This window comes from Lissotriton vulgaris, unplaced genomic scaffold (genome assembly GCF_964263255.1).
Source record: "Lissotriton vulgaris unplaced genomic scaffold, aLisVul1.2 SCAFFOLD_956, whole genome shotgun sequence".
Taxonomy (NCBI): Eukaryota; Metazoa; Chordata; class Amphibia; order Caudata; family Salamandridae; genus Lissotriton; species Lissotriton vulgaris.
In genome coordinates, this window is record NW_028242570.1 from 543,547 (window position 1) to 560,137 (window position 16,591).

The following is a 16,591-nucleotide window of genomic DNA, read 5'->3' on the forward strand; positions in this document are numbered from 1 at the left end:
AAGGGGGAGAGGGTGGGGGGTAGTTGAGTTGGGGGGTGGCGGAGAATCTAGATTATCCCGCTACTTTATATGCTTATATTACAGAAAAGATGTCATTTGCTGATAATGGTGTACTGCTTATTGTGACAGGTCCCCTGGATGTCAGGGCCCTGTGCTGTATTACAAATATGACAATAAAAAATGTGTTTTCAAAAAGAAAATTGCTCAAAATATAGTATACTGGCTACCTTTTTTTCACTTCAAGATGAATATGTGGCCAGTGTAGCCTATGTATTTAGGCTGCATTATTGTCTCTCTATCTCTCTGAAGAAAGGCGAAAAATACCCACTTAAAAAGATCTATCTAAAGAAGTGCTCCACGGTCTCCGCGCGTGGGCAGGACTATTCAAGTGCTTATGACTATACATGGACATCATCCACAAGAGAAATGCAGGTCCAGCACCTGGCAATACCTGCCCATTTAAAACACTATGCTTGTTGAAAATTCAGGCTTTGTGAAAAAGTCAACACATCCCGATACTTACTTCCAGAAAACGGGAAATGTCTCTCTTGTCTTCGGCCTTCATGTTAACGACATTCTCAAACATCCAGAAGAAGGGTCGATCTTCCCCATCTTTGGGGCGTGCGTAGTTCAGGAGCCGATAATACTCAAAGAACAGCCTTCCAGTACCCTCTAAAATTAGCAGCACAATAAAAAAAATGAATTTTTTTTATAGAGAGAAATACCTTGTGAAAGAAACTTATTTTATTTTAGGTATGACGTAGTACTTGAAAAGAAGGTAGAGTTTAATACAGTAATGTGAAAATGGGGCACCAAACAGTTGATCAGCTTTGTAAGGTTACAATGGGTTACATCAAAGACACAGTTTACAAGCACTGGCAAAAGCAATTTGTTTGGCATTCTGTGCATACACTTGTTTCTGCATTGAGTTTGGTGTGTGTTTAGGTGAATGTGAAAAAAATTAGTTATAGAGAGGAAGCAGTAGCTCACATAAGCGAATTAGTTTAGTAGTGAATGAATGAGTATAATAATATGAGTGAAGAGATGTGAATGTGTGCAGCACAGGAAACAGGATGGAATGAATGAGTGTATACAATTAAATGAATGGGACAGTGAATGACTCAGTGTGTTTAGGAGTTAATAATTAGTGCAGCAGTGAATAAGTGAATAGAGGAATGAATGGATAAGTGAGTGTACGAGTGCATCAGTGGGTGTACATAACAGTGAGTGGGCAACTGAAGCAATAAATGCTGTGAGCACTCTGTCTGGATAGAGGCTTTGTCTCCAAATATGGCTGATCTGTTGTGGGGTAAACCACATTTTTAGTGTTACCAACTGCTTGTGGCAAGGAGATGCTTGGAAGGAGATGTTTTGACACCGTGAATCTTATTGCCCCTGTGCTGGACCCTACGGCATGGTTCATACTAGCTAACATCTACCATCAATTGTTTTCTGGTACAGGCATACTGTTGATGGAAGATGAGAGCAGTGCTTTCACCTTCCATTTCTATAAACACTTCTTAGTCTCTAATCCACACAATCTGTTTTAACTCGTAAGAAACAAATCCACTTTTGTGAAATAGTAACTGAAAAAGGGGTTCACTCTTCTGCTTGCTACCCTAGCGTCCTGAAAAGTGTAACTAAAACAAAAAACATTGTTTAATCTCAAAGGCAACAAAATTCCTATTTAAGATCTGACCGTAGAAGGGCGATTACTGTGCAGTAAGATGAATTTATTCATGGGGGCCACTGCGTAAAGATGAATGATTTAACATGAAGGGTGCTAACCTTAATAGCTATTATCACTAAGGGGTTTGCTCTGTCAAAGAAGCGCGTCAAGCTGAAATTCTATGTCAGGACCGGAGGGTTCGGATTAGGCTGTTCTTTTTCCACTTTATTTGTCATAGCAGCGATCATTAACCAAGAGCATAAACAAAACTACATTTCCCATGCTGCCCAGGGAAAATGGAGAGAAACTGTCCAACAACAGCATTTTCCAATCCTGAGCCAGGAGCATCGATGACCTTCACTTGAGGACGCTCTACCCTCCTCTTTCTTCGCTGCTCCAGCAGCATCAAGTTAAGTGTTTTACCTCTCTGACTAAAAGGTTGGCTTTTATAATATGTAATGTTTGTATTGTTAAGTGCTGTGCCTAAGCGCGAGTATGAGGATAAACGGTTACATTTGCTTTGTTTCTTACTTCACGCGGCACCGCCTTAGCACGTTGATACCCCCCCCCCCCCCCCCCCCCCGTGCTGCCTGTGAGCCTCAGTTTCCGCTCAGTGTGGTGTAACTGATACGGACAGACTCGCTAGCTCATATTGTCAAAATCGTTTGTTTGTTTGCACTCTGGGGAAGACAGTTTTTCCTTTAAAGTTATCAGCTGGTAAAAGAACAAAGAGCCCCTGCCTGGAGCTTGACACCGGTATCTCGGGTAAGGCAAATTCTGTGTTTAGAGGACCAGCCCAGGCAGATCAACACCCTCAATAACAGTATGGAGTAAGGTCCCACATTGTATAAAATACATCCGAAGGGTCTCCAAATCTGCAGGGAAATTCCCTATATTAGCCCCTTTTTGGCTATAGTCCTCACGTTAAGCATTATGGAGGTCTTTGATTAACAATGTTATGAGGAGGAGGAAGTTACATACCTGCCTATTGATGATAATTTTTGTCAGGTTATGGACTCCTCCATCCTCAAGGCAGTTTCAATGGTGGTAGCGCCTTTGAAGAGGAAAATTACACAACTTCAGGCCCAGTGCCTGCAACCCCTGGATTCAAGGAAAGACCAGTCAGGGGCACAGAACCCCTACCTCCAGGGCAGCCCTCCACCTTAGACCCGAAAAGGAAGCGCGTAGAGGACGCAGGAGTGGATACTGATACGTTTGCTGGTCTTAAAATGGCTTTTATGGAGCACCAGCCCCCGGCCCAACACCTTCGCCCCTCAGATGATCTGGCAGGACCCTCAGGTTTCCTTGATACTCTACCCCCAGACCTCTGATGGCGATGGTGACTCAGGCAGGCCATGGCGCCCGGCGAAGTTAGACCAACCCTCAGAACCTGACACAGGCAGTGATATGCTAAACCCTGATGACCTACTTCACCCTCGGTCAGCGGAATTGGTTCTGGCTCCTAAAGTGGCAGCGGACATGGCATCCAGGCTTCGTAAACCCCTCGATAAGGAGGTTAGAAGTTGCATAAGAGCAGAATGTCTGAGACCAACCTTGGATGGAAAAGTTGCCTCACCCCTGAGGTGGATCCTAAGATGGCCACGTTCCTGGCCAAATTTATTAGTTATCCTAAGAAGGTCACTGATCGTTCCTGGAGGGCGTGCCAGGATAAACTCCTGGACACGGCAGGCCCCTTATCAAAAATCTTAGCGATGACGGAAGATGCCAAAGCCTTGGGTACGCTTATCTCCCCAAAAACTCTCTCCAGCTGGGCCCATAGGGCAGTTATTTTCCTGGGAAATGCCAATATAGCAATTTCCACAGAACGCTGCACATCTTTGTTGATTAAAATTGATCCTAAGCTATGGGAGCTAGTCACCTCGGAGGCTGGGCCAGTAGCGGAAGGCAATCTTTTTGGGGACCCTTTCGTCAGTGAGTTAGGAAAATTTGTCAAAACATTCAACTCCCTTGACAAAGCCCAAGACTCTATAAAACGTATCCTCCCCTGCGTGTTTTTGGCACAGCCAGTCGTGGCAGAGGGCAATCGCACGGCCGTCCCTACAACCAAGCCTCCTTCAAGTCCGCAGAATCCCATAGAGGACAATGGCAGGACCCCAACAAGTTTGGCAACTTCTACCCTACCAGGTCGCATCCACACCCCTGAGGTGGTAGAGGAAGACAAAACTGAACCTACAATAACCAACAAGGTAAGAGTTCAGATATAGGAAGATGTGGTGATAGGAGGCAGACTGCAATGTTTTTTCCACAATTGGGCCTCTTTAAACTCAGATGCTTGGGTGTTGCAAAGAGTGCATGGTTTCCAAATAGAGTTTTTCGAATACCCCGCCTAGTTAGCTAACCCAAGACTCCTCTCCTTCTCGAGGGAACAGAGAGAGCTGATAGACAGGGAAGCCTCCGACCACTTGCAGAAAAAGGCCATCGTAGCCTCGACCCTCCACCCTGTGGGTTTCCTCAGCAACATCTTTTTAGTGGAGAAGCGGATGGGGGCTATTGGCCTGTAATAAATCACAAGGAATTCAACGAGTGGCTCATTTATCGTCACTTCAAGATGGAGGGTATCCACCTCCTCAGATACCTTCTCCAAAGACAGGATTGAATGGTCCGCCTGGACCTCAAGGATGCGTATCTTACGATCCCGATCTTCCCACCTCACAGGCGTTTTCTTCAGTTTCAATGGAACTCACACATATTCGAATTTACATCCCTTCCTTTCGGTCTATCCTCCACTCCGTGGTGTTTCACTAAAGTGATGAAATCGGCAGTGGAGCCCCTCAGATCGGAGGGAGTCAGGATGATTGTTTATCTGGATGATTTCCTTATAATGAGTCAGTGTCACCAACACTTGATAACCCAATTACAGCAGACAGTAAACCTGTTGGAGTCCCTAGGTTTTGTGATCAACGAGTCCAAGTCAGATCTCAATCCCTCTCCGAAGATGCAATTCTTGGGTTTCGTGGTGGCCTCAGTCGAGGCAACTCTAAGCCTTCCGTCTCGCAAGCTGGCAAAAATCAGGCACGAACTGAGACAAACTCCAGCCAAATCCATGCTATCTCTTTGCCAACTCGCCAGAGTAGTGGGCCTGCTATTGTCTTCCATGCAGGTCATAATCCTGGGCCCCCTGCATTACAGGGCCCCTTCAGCATTTCAAAAGCTATCATCTTCGCAAGTGCCTTACTTACTCCCAGCTCTGTCCCCTCCCGGAGGAGGCCAAAACAGAACTGTAATGGTATGGTGGATCGACCGCATTAAAGCATGGAAAGGTCGGGCGATTTTCGGATCACAACCCGACCTAGTGATAGAGTCCGACGCAAGTGGTTCAGCTGTGGGTGCCCGGTGCTCGGTCCCCTCCCGGAGGAGGCCAAAACAGACCTGCGATGGTATGGTGGATCGACCACATGGAAGCATGGAACGGTCGGGCGATTTTCAGATCACAACCCGACCTAGTGATAGAGTCAGACGCAAGTGGTTCAGGCTGCGGTGCCCGGTGCGGGGCTATTTCCACCGGAGGAAAATGGTGCTCCAAGGAACAAGGCCTTCACATAAATTGTTTGGAGCTGATGGTGGGTTCCTTTGTAGTGAAAAGCTGAACAAAGGACAGGGCCCAGTGTCGAGGTCCAGAGCCTTATCGGACCTTGCACGGGATCTCTAGATATACTGCCTATCCAACCACGTTTCACTTTCTAGCAGAACACCTTCTGGGAACTTCCAATCAGGTTGCGGATTGGTGCTCCAGCCACTGGAAGGATACCAGCCTATGGAAGCTACATCCAGGGGTATTCAGAGAACTTCAATCCCTATGGGGCCTCTTCTCGATAGATCTCTTTGCCTCCCGGCTGGATACCCAGTTGCAGTGGTACTACAGCTGGCGCCTGGACCCGGAAGCCTTGGTGGCGGATGTGTTCCTGCACAACTGGAGTGTGGAACAGGGTTACGCCTTTCCACCTTTCGCGAAAATAATGAGGGTGTCCACCCAGGTGAGAAGATAACAAGCGGATCTGGTGATCATCTCCCCAATTTGGAGGTCGCAGTTCTGATGGAACTTTCTTGGGATTTTCCAATTTGTCTACCCCAGTTTCGGTATCTCCTCAGAGATCCACAGGGGAACGACCATCACCTACTCCTCTCAGGCAGCCTTCAACTGATGGCCTGGCAGGTTACAGGAAACATTAGAAGGTGCTGGGCCTTTCGGAGGACGCTGCCTCGTTACTTGCAAAATCTTGGGCAGAGAGCACTAACAAGAGATAACGCTCCACTTGGTCTAGATGGGGGAGTTGGTGTCTTCGACAACAGGTTGATCCGATGGGGGCAGATGGTGTCTTTATCCTTAATTCCCTGGCAAAAGAGGGCCTGGCCTACAGGTCAATCAACACTTTCCGATCAGCTATATCAGCGGGCCATATGCCTGTGGACGGTCACCCAACTGGGGAACACCCACTAGTGTGCAAAGTATTGAGAGGTATTAGGCTCTCTACACCCCGCGGAGCCTCGGTATTCTACCCTTTGGGATGTCAAAAAGGTCTTAAATCTGATCCGATCATGGTCATCGAATAAATATCTCTCCAGGAAACAGATGTCGACGGAAATGGTGATCGTGCGGGCTTTGGACCCAAACGGTCGAGTATTCACTCCGGAGGGAGTTACCTTTCATATCTTCAGAAGAACCTAAATTAATTCAAAGTCGGTGTCTTATCCCGCCTTCCCGGATGTCCCAAAATTATGTGTGGTCAGGGCACTAAAGGCCTTTGAAGTAGCGACAATAGATATATGTCCTCAGGACAATTGTTTAAAGCTCTTACTAAACCACACGGGCGGCTTCCTCCCCTATGATTGTATGATGAGTTGACTGGGTTATGCAGGAAGCAGGGATAGACAGCTCTAATTTCGGGGCTCATTCTGTCCAAGGTGCAATGGCTTTAAAATCTTTTTCTTTGGGGGCGCAGGTGGTGGATATCCTTAATGCCACAGAGTGGTCCTCAGACTCCTGTATATAGGAAAAGCGACCCCCTATTTGTTAGGTCTGGGAGGAGGGGGAAAAAACCAAGAGAATATAGTTACAGGAACAATCTCCCACCCAACCTCTATTGCTTTAACCAAGGGCCTACTACAGCTCTAAGCTTGGGGCATACTCAAATATTATTCTCCACACACCAACTTTCATATTTATTCTTTCATTAAGTTTTATCTTTTTGTTTTTTTAAAATTTTTCAAAAGCACATTGATCAAAATGTGAAAGTTAATTTCATCGACATTTCATTTTGTGCAACAATTGCAATACCATTTCAATTTTATGTTCAAACTATGCAAACTGTTGCTATACAGATTAAATACACACAGAAAAGCAACAACAATAATCCCCTGCACTCATACCACATTCAAATATTTCACAACCATATCACTAGCATACTAACACTATCATACTACTCCCCAGACAAACACTGCATGCACAGATGGATAAAGAGCGAGGTGGCAACATCCACCCTCGTTTGCTGTGCTGGAGTCTGGGGTGTCACACTCTCTGGCCGACGTACGTTTCATGGACAATGGACAAACTCAGTGGTCTCCATCTTCATCAGGACCTTAAGGTTTACGTATAAATGTCTGTGACGGGTAAGAAGTTTGGGGGATCAGGGCCTTCTGGAGTTTGGTGTCTTCTATATGGTCTCTACTGCTATATAATGACATAGGTGTGAGTCTCAACAAGTTTCTCTCATTGCCAGGATTGATATTTAAAAAGTCTTGTATGGAGCGTGTAAAATGTGTCTTCTCTCCCATATGTTTGACCTCGAGGTCTTGTGCTGATCTAGCGCTCCTCTTGCACAAAAAGCGTACTGTCTTTCCCTTTGGTTTCTCAAATATGTAGAGGGTTATCTTCCATTACCACTCTAACGGACGCTCTGTTGCCATCGAGTTCTGACACTCCTCCAATTTTGCTCAGACTCCACCTTTGAGAGATTTTATTTCAAGTCAGTGTTATCACTGGCGTCTCTGGTGGTGGATAAGCTTTAAACTAGCCTAATCCGAAGCCTCCGGTCAGGACATAAAATGAAAAATGTCCTATCTATCATAAAGGAAAGTTTCAATTCTATTAAGGACGCGGAGGCGAGGATTAGCCCACCCGGTTGAGGAGCCCTCCCAGAACACCTTTGTACGCATGGAGAGTAAATCCTTTACGATTCTTTTCGGATTGTTGCTACAACATGGTGGTTTTCTGAGTCTGTGCTGGTTTTAAAGTCACTGTTGATGAGGATGTTCAGGTTGTTCCATATTCCGGAACCTAGGTTCGTACGCCAGTAAACAAGAGTGACTCGAAGACTTGCAAGCTGCGGTCGCACGCAGAAAGAGGACGGTAGAGCGCCCTCAAGGGAAGGTCATTGATGATCCTGGCTCAGGATTGGAGAATGCTGTTGATGGACTTTTTCTCTCTCCATTTTCCATGGGCAGCATGGGAAATGTAGTGTTGTTTATGTTCCTGGTTAATGATGGCTGCTTGAATGAATAAAGTGGAGAAAGAACAGCCCAATCCTCGCCTCAGTGTCCTTAAAAGAATTGAAACTTTCCTTTACGATAGCTAGGACATTTTTCATTCTTCAGGGTGGCTGCTCTCTGTTGCCATCCATAACTCAGTAGCAACCAGGTAGTAGTGGGTAAAGGGAGCAGTCTTACTGAACATACCATACTACAAGACTTACCCTAAAACTAAAGAAGAGCTGCCAACCTTATGATCATTTTCACTGTGTGATCACACAGAGAAGGTGTTGTGGCCTTGGCAAGTGGGCGTGGGCATCGTAATAGGATCTTTGGATTCCCTTCTCTGCCTAAACAGTCCCAATGAGCTACCCCATCCCCTTAAAGCAAGAATGAACTGATCTGGAGCCACATCCCAAGTCCTGGGGATCTTTAACATGGAACCCCATAGTGCAAAGCATTCATACCCGAGCTGGAAACCTATTCTATGAAAGGGTTTTTAGGTAACTTTGTGTTAGTGGTGGGTGGAAAGACTGCAAGACCCACTACTTTCCTGAAAAAACTAAAAATGGAAGAAGGACACGAGGAGAAAGTAACATTTGTAGACTTCAAATTCAGTGTCCATCTTAAAATTATCATCGTACATCATCATTACATTGATTCAACGTAAAATTAAATAATCCACTGTATTATGTTGCTAAGCATGCTGAACAGATGCTGATAGTTAATATTTAATTGCTTTGATGTGAACAGAATCCAAGACCAGAAATGTCAGATTCTCAGATGAGGATGTAAGGTTTGTGGAGCTGCTAGGAATAGCAGCTTTGCTGGCAGGGATGAGCACAGCACTTATGTGCACCCACAGCTACCCTGGCAAGGTGCTATGAGCTGTTTATTTCTGTCACTGAGCAATTAAGCTCATCTTGGCTGCATTGGAAAGGCTTGGGAATCAGTATTGATGCAAAAAGTTTATTTTGCAGATCATCAGCAGACAGCGGAAATGGCTGTCACAAGACTGTGCTACTAAGTTCACATCCCCAATAAATGGACTTGCAAATGCTGCCTGTTATTGCCTGCCAAGGAGCTCGATGACCTGCAGATGATGCACAGCACCTAACGGAATGGACTATTTGTGTCAGTAAAAGTTCACACTTCCTCTGTGGACGTTAAAATAAAAAAGGCAAAATGTTACTCACAATGACTGACAACTGAACCACCCTATGACACTCCTGTGTAAATTCAATATGTGAATAACACCACAACTGACCAATTAGTGAAGGTGCTATATATATTAAGGATATATATTGGCGTAGTGGCCCCTGCAGGTGCACAGCTTGCACATGCCTAGAGCCGGCCCTGATGGTCATCACAAAAAGACCAAAATACTGTGCACCCCACAGTGTCTATAAAGGGGACCAAGATGCCAAAAAGAATTTAAAAAAGAAATCACGTTGAATTGAAGTTACCTGGGCTGGTAATCCCTGTACCATAATTAATATATATGGTCACAGAAAAATGTGAAACCAAAATTCGGGAATAAAGGAAATGCTGTATTCAAAATATGACCTTGCATGAGTCTGTATAAACCAACCTATCACCCTAATCAAATAGATACTCACTAGACAAGAATCTCCTCGCGATATCCAGTATAACGTAATTGTATTAATTCTCCAAGTTAATCCTATTTGCCAGTATTATTTCCAAATGGCTATTTCCATGAGTCTCTGTAAACAAAAAGTTACAAATTGTCGGATACGATAATATGTATAAAATCCATAATTGAGCCGAATATACCGCCACCAATACAACTCACCTTCTATTGCAGTAAAGTCATCTACACGATAATCCTAAATTCCCATCGTGGGCAATAATAATCCTTAATGCCCCATCGCGGGCAATGTTAAGTGTAAGATGTATTCTGGTCAAAACACGAGTACGTGTTACACTATCAAGAAGATAAGAAAACAACGATCACAGAGTTAGCAGCGTTCCTATTTCTATGACAATCTGAATTAATTACACCAACTGAACCTACTCTACGCTCCTCTTACCGATTACGGGTCCGTTTGCGTGTCAGTCAATTCAAGATCTGGCGTGCAGTATGCGCGCCATGTTGGTTAAATATATACACTCCGTCCGAGCAAAACATGGCCGCCATCACTATCAACATCTGCTATGTCGTTTAAAGACTCAATCCACCAATTTTGTGATATGTTCTTCAAACATAATCAATTGCAAGTAAGATGCATATAATTATTACAATATGCGAAGTCTACTGAAAACAGTCAACGCAATCGCCAAATATATTCATTATAACATCATCCTTAGTTTAAGAAGCTGGCATAATATCTCGATCCGGTCCATGCCCGTATTATCTAATTTAAGTACCATTAACAAAACTAACTAAATGTACACTAACAGTTAATAAAATCCTAACAGTTCAAAAAAGCCACAATCAGGTCTCATATAAATCTCGAACCGGCGGTCTATGATATCGAAGTCAGAGCATCTAAGTATGACACCACTCCCAGGCTATCTAATCACCTACTCAGTGAGCGTAGGTAGAAGTGTCTGTCAAGTTCAGCTATAGAATCAATTTCATCACACTATTTAATTTAAGTAAATAGTATGCTACATCGTGAAAGTATATGCACGATTCGGCTCACTATTAAGTCAATTGTATTAATTGAAAACACATGTCATTTTACTGAAATCCACACGGCTTCCTCATATTTCAGAACCCCGAATTCACAAATTAAGAAGGAAATTAAATAAAATTTAAATAAAAGATAAGGAGGGATGTGGAGAGTGAAAATATAGGAAAGGCATACTTTCTATAATAGACTCTATTAATGCCGTTCATAAATCAATAAATGACCATTGTTGGAAGAGGCTATGAACATACGAGTATACAATACAAATAAAGTTATTTCAAGACCTATATACAGTTTAAGTCCTGTGCATTACATATCACTTTTCACGATACAGTAGTCAAAATGGAGGTTTTACCAATAGTGAAACAATAACATCAGTCTCCCAAAAAGTATTGAAGTTCAGAATCCAAGTTCAAACCCTCCTCAACTGCCTCCTCTCCGATCCATTGTTACATGTTCAATCCCATGATATGTGACTATATAACTTGTAGTACCCAGGGTTTTCTTTGGGTGTGTGGGAGAGGGAGTAGTTTCTGTCCTGTAACTCCAGTTCTGTAGTAGGGGTATCTCTGTTATAGTCATAATCTAGTGAATAGTCCCGCCCATGTGCGTGGACCCCGGCAATCAAAAATAATCTCTTAAATTGTCGAAATAATGCAGAAACTGCAAAGACACTTAAGAGAAAATTTAAAGACAAATAATGCAGCCTATATCCACAGGCTACACTGTCCAGTACTTCAACTAGAAAATTCCACCAAAAAACACCACACATAATACAGCCTGCCCAGTTTCTACCATAGAGAAACTTGCCTCCCCCAGTAAAAGACTCTGGAATGATAGAGAGGAAGGTAGGGACAGACAAGCCCCATAGGCTGCCATTATGTGGCTTAAATAGGATACTGTGCCTTTAAGAGAACTTTCCAGAACTTCTCCCAGTATCCCAGAATGCATAGCAGGTCCCTCTACTTTCAGTTCTTTTTGAAGGCGAAGCATGCCAGACCTGTCGCATTCTTTACATGATGAAATATCTCCACCGGGGAGGAGGGCGGGCGCTTATGACTATAACAGAGATACCCCTACTACAGAACTGAAGTTACAGGACAGAAACTACTCCTTCTGTAGTAGGGGATCTCTGTGTATAGTCATAATCTAGTGAATAGAATGGCAAGCCCATCCCCACACCAAGCGGCGGTGGAGAATAAACACATAACGCCACTACTGTGCGAATAAATTCCGCAGCGAAGCCTGCCCAACCTGAGCGTCTGCCCTGGCGTCAGTGTCCAGGCAGTAATGCTTAGCAAAGGTATGAACCGACTTCCAAGTGGCTGCCTTGCAGATTTCAGCAATCGGCACGTTACGGAGCAGAGCCATCGTGGCAGCTTTGCCCCTGGTGGAATGAGCCTTTGGCTTACCTCCTAAGGTCTTATTAGCCTTTTGGTAACATCATTGTATGCAGGACACAATCCACCTAGAGATGGACTGCTTAGAGGTCGCAAGACCCGTCCTGACCGATCCATAATTGATGAACAACTGGTCAGACCTACGAATATCTTTGGTTTTATCCAGATAAAATTTCAATACCCTCCTAACATCCAGGGAATGGAGAGACCTCTCCGCTGGGGATGAAGGGTTCTGAAAAAAACGTAGGCAAAGTTATAGTCTGGTTGACATGAAAATCAGAAATAACCTTGGGAAGAAATTTAGGGTGAGTACGCATAACAACCTTAGCAGCATGAAATACAGTATAAGGTTCATTACAACACAACGCCTGAATTTCACTCACCCTGCGGGCTGATGTAATGGTCACGAGGAACGCCGCCTTCCAGGACAGGTGCTGCAACGAAGCCTTATGAATAGGTTCAAAAGGCTCCTTCATCAAGCTGGACAGCACCACATTCAATTCCCATGAAGGCGAGGGAAGCCTGACAGGAGGGAATACTTTCTTCAATCCTTCCAGAAAATCTTTGATCACAGGGATCTGGAAAAAGGAAGTCTGTGAAGGGCATTTCCTGTAGGCAGTCAATGCAGCCAGATGAACCTTAATGGAATGCACATTAAGGCCAGACTGCGCCAAATGTAAAAGGTAAGGAAGGATGACATCTTTCTTACAGGTCGTAGGATCATGGTTCTTAGACTGGCACCAGATACAAAACCTCTTCCACTTGTAAGCATATGAAGTCCGAGTGGAAGGTCTCTTAGACTCCTTCAGTATGTCCATGCAATCATCGGGCAGATTCAGATGGCCATATTGCACTATCTCAGAAGCCATGCCGCCAAACTCAAAGACGAGAGGTTGGGGTGTAACATCCGTCCCCCGAACTTCGTGAGAAGGTCCGGCCTGCACGGCAACCGAATGTGATGAAGGAGAGACCGGTGAAGTAGGTCCCTGAACCACCACTGCCTGGGCCACTCCTGGGAGATGAATATCATTCGAGCCCTGGACCGGGCCAGCTTGATGAGCACCGCCGGAATCAGGGGAATGGGAGGAAAGGCGCACAGAAAGCTGTTTGTCCAGTCTATCCATAACGCATTCCCCAGCGTCCCTTGCTGGGAGTACCTGGAGGCGAAGTTTCTGCACTTGCTGTTTTCGGCGGTGGCGAACAAATCTACGTCTGGAGTTCCCCACCGTGCGAAGACTTCTCCTAGTTCTTCGTCGTTTATGACCCATTCGTGGTTTTCCTGAACCAGTCTGCTCAGTGCGTCTGCCTGAACATTCTGCACACCTGGCAGATGGGTAGCCGTTATCGTCAATCCTCTGGCTAGGAGCCAGTGCCAGATCGCCTGCGCCTCCTGTGACAGAGTGCGTGATCTCAAGCCCCCCTGCTTGTTGAGGTAGAACATCGTGGTAGTATTGTCCGTCTGTACAAGCAGAGAGTTGGTCTGGAAGGACGGAAGGAAGGCCTTCAGTGCCAAGTGAACAGCTCTGAGCTCCAGGAAATTAATGTGATACATGGCCTCCATCGGTGACCACCTTGAATCTGCAGAGTCCCGGAGTGCGCTCCCCATCCCAGGAGAGAAGCATCCGTCACGACAGTCTGCGTGGGAATGTCCTTGTGAAAGGGAACCCCTCTGAGGAGATTCTCCGCCGAACACCACCACTTCAGAGACTGAAGAGCATGCAGCGACAGTCGAATCTTGTCGTCCCAAGATCCTTTCCTCTGATCCCACTGGTCCTCCAAGCACTCCTGGAGCGGTCTCATGTGCAGCCGTGCGTGTGGCGTCAGGAAGATACAAGAGGCCATCGATCCGAGTAGAGAAGACACCGTCCTCACTGTTGTAGATGGAGTTGTCAAAAGAGCCTGAGCCTTCTGAAGGAGAGATAATCGTTGCTCTTCCGAAGGAGACACGCTTGCTGACAGCGTATTGATGTAGGCTCCCAAGTACTGTATGCATTGGACCGGATTCGGGACAGACTTGGCCATGTTGACGTGCAGCCCCAGCTTGTTCAAGAGAACGCACGTCTTCTGGAAGTGTGCTCGCGCTTCCGAGAAGGAAGATGCCTTGATCAACCAATCGTCCAGGTACGGGTAGACGAACACCTTGTTCTTCCTCAGGTGTGCTGCTACCACCGCCATGCACTTCGAGAATGTTCTCGGCGCAGACTTCAGTCTGAATGGGAGTACTGTATATTGATCATGATTGGTGCCGACTTGGAACCGCAGGAACTTCCTGTGTTTGTGTGCAATGGGCACATGGAAGTAAGCATCCTGTAGGTCTATAGCGCATAGCCAGTCTCCCTGTTGCAACTGAGGATAAATCTGATGCAACGACAGCATGCAAAACTTTTCCCTGCGAATCCATTTGTTTGCCTGTCGCAAGTCCAGAATGGGCCTGTACTCGTTCTTGTCCTTCTTGCGAACCAGAAAGAACCGGGAGTACAGACCTCTTCCTCTCTGAGACAGAGATACGTCTTCTATCGCCCTTTTCCTCAACAGGATATCCGCTTCCGCCTGAAGCTCGCGCAGCTGAAACCGCGAGCTGACCGGTGGAATTGCTGGAGGAGGGTTGGTGAACCGAAGACTGTATCCATTGCAAACAATATTCAGCACCCACTTGTCCTGAGTAATTTTTCTCCACTCTGCCAGAAAAAATTGAATGCTTCCCCCTACCGGAGTGGGTAAAAGATCCGGGGGAAGTAGGTTCCTAGGGCCTAGACCCAGCCTGGCCCTTGGGCGCCGGAGCTGACTGCTGGCCTCCTCTGCCCTTCTGGCGCTTCTGGAACGGCTTACGGAACTGTTGTTGATGCTGCGATTGTCCCGAAGCCTGGCCCCGTCCTCGGCCTTGCCCACCGAACCGCCGTTGGAAAGGGCGGTAAGTCTTCTTGGTCTCTTTAGGCTTCTCCAGGCCCACAGCCGTGAGTGTCTCGCCCTCCGCCTTCATGCGGGCCATCTCATCGTCCGCATGCTTCCCGAAGAGGGTCTCGCCGGAGAATGGTAGGTTGGCCACCCTCTGCTGTGCGTCCGGTTTCAGGGACGTAAGCCGGAGCCATGCGTGGTGTCGTTGGTTGACTCCATGGCAAAATCCGTGAGCAGCCAACAGGGAAGAGTCCGCTGCAGCGCTGATAATCTGGTTCGCCACCAGAATCCCTTCATTCAGCACTTCCTGGAAGTCCTCACGTTTCTCCCGAGGTAAGTGCTCTGCAAATCGCTCGAGGGAGTCCCAGAGGGCGCGGTCGTATCGGCCCAACGGCGCCGTGGCACTCGCAGCTTTCATGGAGGTAGCGGAAGTTCCACAGACTTTCCTCCCCGCCGAATCCATCCACCTGGACTCCTTATCCGGGGGAACCGTGGATGACGGGGTGGTGGCATGTTGCTTGCGTGTCGCCGTCACAATTACAGAGTCAGGAGGGGGTTCCGTTCTCAGAAAGGCCGGATCCGAATCGGGAGCCCGGTACTTTTTCAGCAACCTCGATGGAGCCGCCTTCGTCACCGCAGGGGTGAGAAAAAGGGTCATAGCCGGTTCCTCCAGGCCCGGCACCAGAGGCAGGAGAGGACGAGACAGGTGTTTTTGATGCAATGTCTCAAAAATGACTGAAGTTTTCGGAGTAGGCAGCGTCAGGGATATGCCCAACTTCGCAGCGCCCCTTAAAAGGACGTCATGGAACGCCACCAGGTCATCAATCGGGGGCACCCTCGTGTCCGGTGACTCCGACAAGGTAGGGGAATAGTCCCTGGTAACAGAGGACCTTGTGTGGGAGCGAGATTCGCGCCTCCTATGGCGGCGTCTCGACCTCGTGGACGATCTGTGTCGCGATCTCTCCCATCTCCTAGAGCGAGAGCGAGACCTGCCAGCCCGTGGCCGCTCCACCGGTTTCCGTGGCGGGGTCTTCCTTGGCTCCTCTCGGGGTTTCGGTTTTGGGGTCCCCTTAGGAGGTACAGGCAGAGACGGCAGCGAAGTGGACCTCGGCGGAGGAACCTTCGGCTGCAGGGCGGGCCCATGCGGAGGGACCGGAGGTGGTGGTGGGTCGCCTGAAGAAAGTGGAGGTTTGGGTGGAGGATCCTCTTTTGGAACAGGAGGGGGAGTCGGCGACCTAGGCCGAGATGGCGTGTACACCTCTGAGTACACCGAGCCCGGTGACCCCTTAGGCAAAGGGGGCTGAGATCCAGCCTCTTCAGCAGGTGATCGCTTCCTCTTGCGTCCTAGCGTGACTACTGGGACTAGAATCCCTCTTGCGCCGTTTTGGAGAGTCTGAGTGACTCCCAGACGCCGACCTCTTTCTGCTCGACGCAAAACGTCGCTTTTCTGGCGTCGAACGACGCTTCCGTGACTCCGGCGTCGAACG

The 16,591-nt window shown here is 46.9% G+C and overlaps 1 protein-coding gene across 4 annotated transcripts in view; it reads right to left on the reverse strand.

Annotated features, from left to right (window-relative positions):
• DNMT3B (DNA methyltransferase 3 beta) overlaps positions 1 to 16,591 on the reverse strand; it is a 371,865-nt gene that overhangs the window by 127,806 nt on the left and 227,468 nt on the right. For all 4 annotated transcript variants that reach the window (XM_086948367.1, XM_086948364.1, XM_086948366.1 and 1 more), the window contains one exon: positions 524 to 672. In XM_086948367.1, coding sequence (XP_086804493.1) covers positions 524 to 672 — 149 coding nt within the window. The remainder of the gene's footprint in view (positions 1 to 523; positions 673 to 16,591) is intronic.